Source organism: Centruroides sculpturatus, unplaced genomic scaffold, assembly GCF_000671375.1.
Source record: "Centruroides sculpturatus isolate CEXI.00-Female unplaced genomic scaffold, Cexi_2.0 scaffold2822, whole genome shotgun sequence".
In the NCBI taxonomy this organism is placed as follows: Eukaryota; Metazoa; Arthropoda; class Arachnida; order Scorpiones; family Buthidae; genus Centruroides; species Centruroides sculpturatus.
In genome coordinates, this window is record NW_019386912.1 from 15,817 (window position 1) to 17,831 (window position 2,015).

General features: G+C 30.7%; 1 protein-coding gene across 1 annotated transcript; it reads left to right on the top strand.

Moving 5' to 3' along the window:
* On the top strand, positions 1–792 carry LOC111615919 (cGMP-dependent protein kinase, isozyme 2 forms cD5/T2-like; the record flags this gene model as incomplete). Its single annotated transcript, XM_023357359.1, has 4 exons — positions 1–180; positions 260–423; positions 503–625; positions 713–792. Coding segments are annotated over exons 1-4 (532 nt in total), but the record flags the coding sequence as incomplete, so codon positions are not given.
* Between the last annotated feature and the right edge of the window lie 1,223 nt (positions 793–2,015).

Consider the following 2,015-nt stretch of genomic DNA (forward strand, 5'->3'; position numbering starts at 1 on the left):
GAAGTTATTTAATATATGACCTTCGTTATAATTTACAGGGGTAATTTCGATGATAACACTACAAGATTTTATACTGGTTGCGTAGTAGAAGCTTTCGATTATCTCCATTCTCGAAATATAATTTATAGAGATTTGAAACCAGAAAATATGTTACTAGATAATACGGGTTATGTTAAATTGGTAAGAATCTTTATTTAGCTTTTAATAATTTTGACTTGATTGATCATTTGATTAATTTTGACACTTACTCTTTTGACAGGTTGATTTTGGTTTTGCTAAAAAGCTGCACAATGGTCGTAAAACGTGGACATTTTGCGGAACACCGGAATACGTAGCTCCAGAAGTAATACTAAACCGAGGTCATGATATATCTGCCGATTATTGGTCTCTTGGCGTGCTTATGTTTGAATTGCTCACTGGAACGTAAGTGCATATTAAACTGCGGAAATGTAATAAAATTTAAAAAGAAAATAGTTTAAATACTTAATATCTTTATTTATAGTCCTCCATTCACTGGACCCGATCCCATGAAAACATACAACATTATCCTTAAAGGTATTGACGCAGTGGACTTTCCTCGTTGCATAACTAGAAATGCCATGGCATTAATAAAGAAATTATGCAGGTATATTTAGAATTTATTATAAATTTAATATAATTTTAAAAATTAACAAAGTAATTAAATAATTAATTAATTTGTCTTTTTTAATAGAGATAATCCTTCGGAACGAATTGGTTATCAAAAAGGAGGCATACAAGACATACAGAAGCATAAGTATGTATTTAATTTTTGCATTTTGTTTCAATATTTTAAAAAAATTGTCACAAAATATCTGATATACAAATATATAAATCTATTTTTTTATATTTTTGTCCTATGGATACATGCTTTTCTACCATTTAACTCTTTCTACAAGGTAGAAAGAGTTAAAAGAAAGTGACGTGTTAAAAGAAAATGTGTTCCTTCTTATTCCATTTGGAATATACCTCTGCTTGTGTATGTAAAGTTTAATCTATAAATTGACTGTTTAATGTACTGTGAAAGTTTTAATATTGTATTGAGTACAGCAGTGTTTTTCAACCTTTTTGAATAAGCGACCCCTTTACAAGTTAAAAAATTCTGGTGACCCCCAGGGCCATATTAAAATTATGTCAGTGATTTTAAAAACTACGTATTTAAGTTTCTTTCTGTTGAGACCTAAATATTGATCAAAAAACCAATTTTACTGTAAAATAAACAGGCATAGCCTTCTCACTGAGTTTGTAGTTTTTTTATTGTAGTGTAGGACCTACAAACACTTGTCTTTTTATTTTACTTACGACCCCTCGTGTAAGGCTTTGCAACTCCCCTGGGAGTCGCGACCCACAGGTTGAAAAACACTGGAGTACAGGACAGACAGGTTCAATTGGCACAATAAAACTGAATGACCAGTGCTGAGCTCTTCTAGTCATCCCTGATTCCATCTTCCTACTCATCTGTCAACAATTGAAGTTTGCATTTCTTATCCCTTTATCACCTGCCTGAGAATCTTTTATTTCCTGAAAGATTCTTACTTCTGGCTGTCTCTAATGGATGGATAATTAACACCATTTGTATTATCTTAAGAAGTGACTACTCCATCAGTGGTGTGGGGAGTTAATGGAGTAATTATCTCGGACATTCAGAATATTTAATTTTTGTTCATTTTCAAATTTTTTCTGCAAATTTTATGATACAAATTTAGCTCTTAATGATATGCTGAGGAAGTTCAGAAGTGCTTGAGAATTAGTATTTAATTTTCTTTTTTTTTTTCCAATGGAGTGATTTTCAGTCTGTCGTTTGAAGTTTTTGGTGTGTTAATCTATGTAAAATATATTTGACTTCGAGTTTACGGGCTTATATTTTTGCGGAAATTCATTGTGGTGTTGCTACGTATACTTAGAATAATTTATTAATTGAATGCACATTAATAAATCTTAAAAATTTTTGATGATTTTATAGTTTTTAGAACAAACAGATAATGGATAACAATATA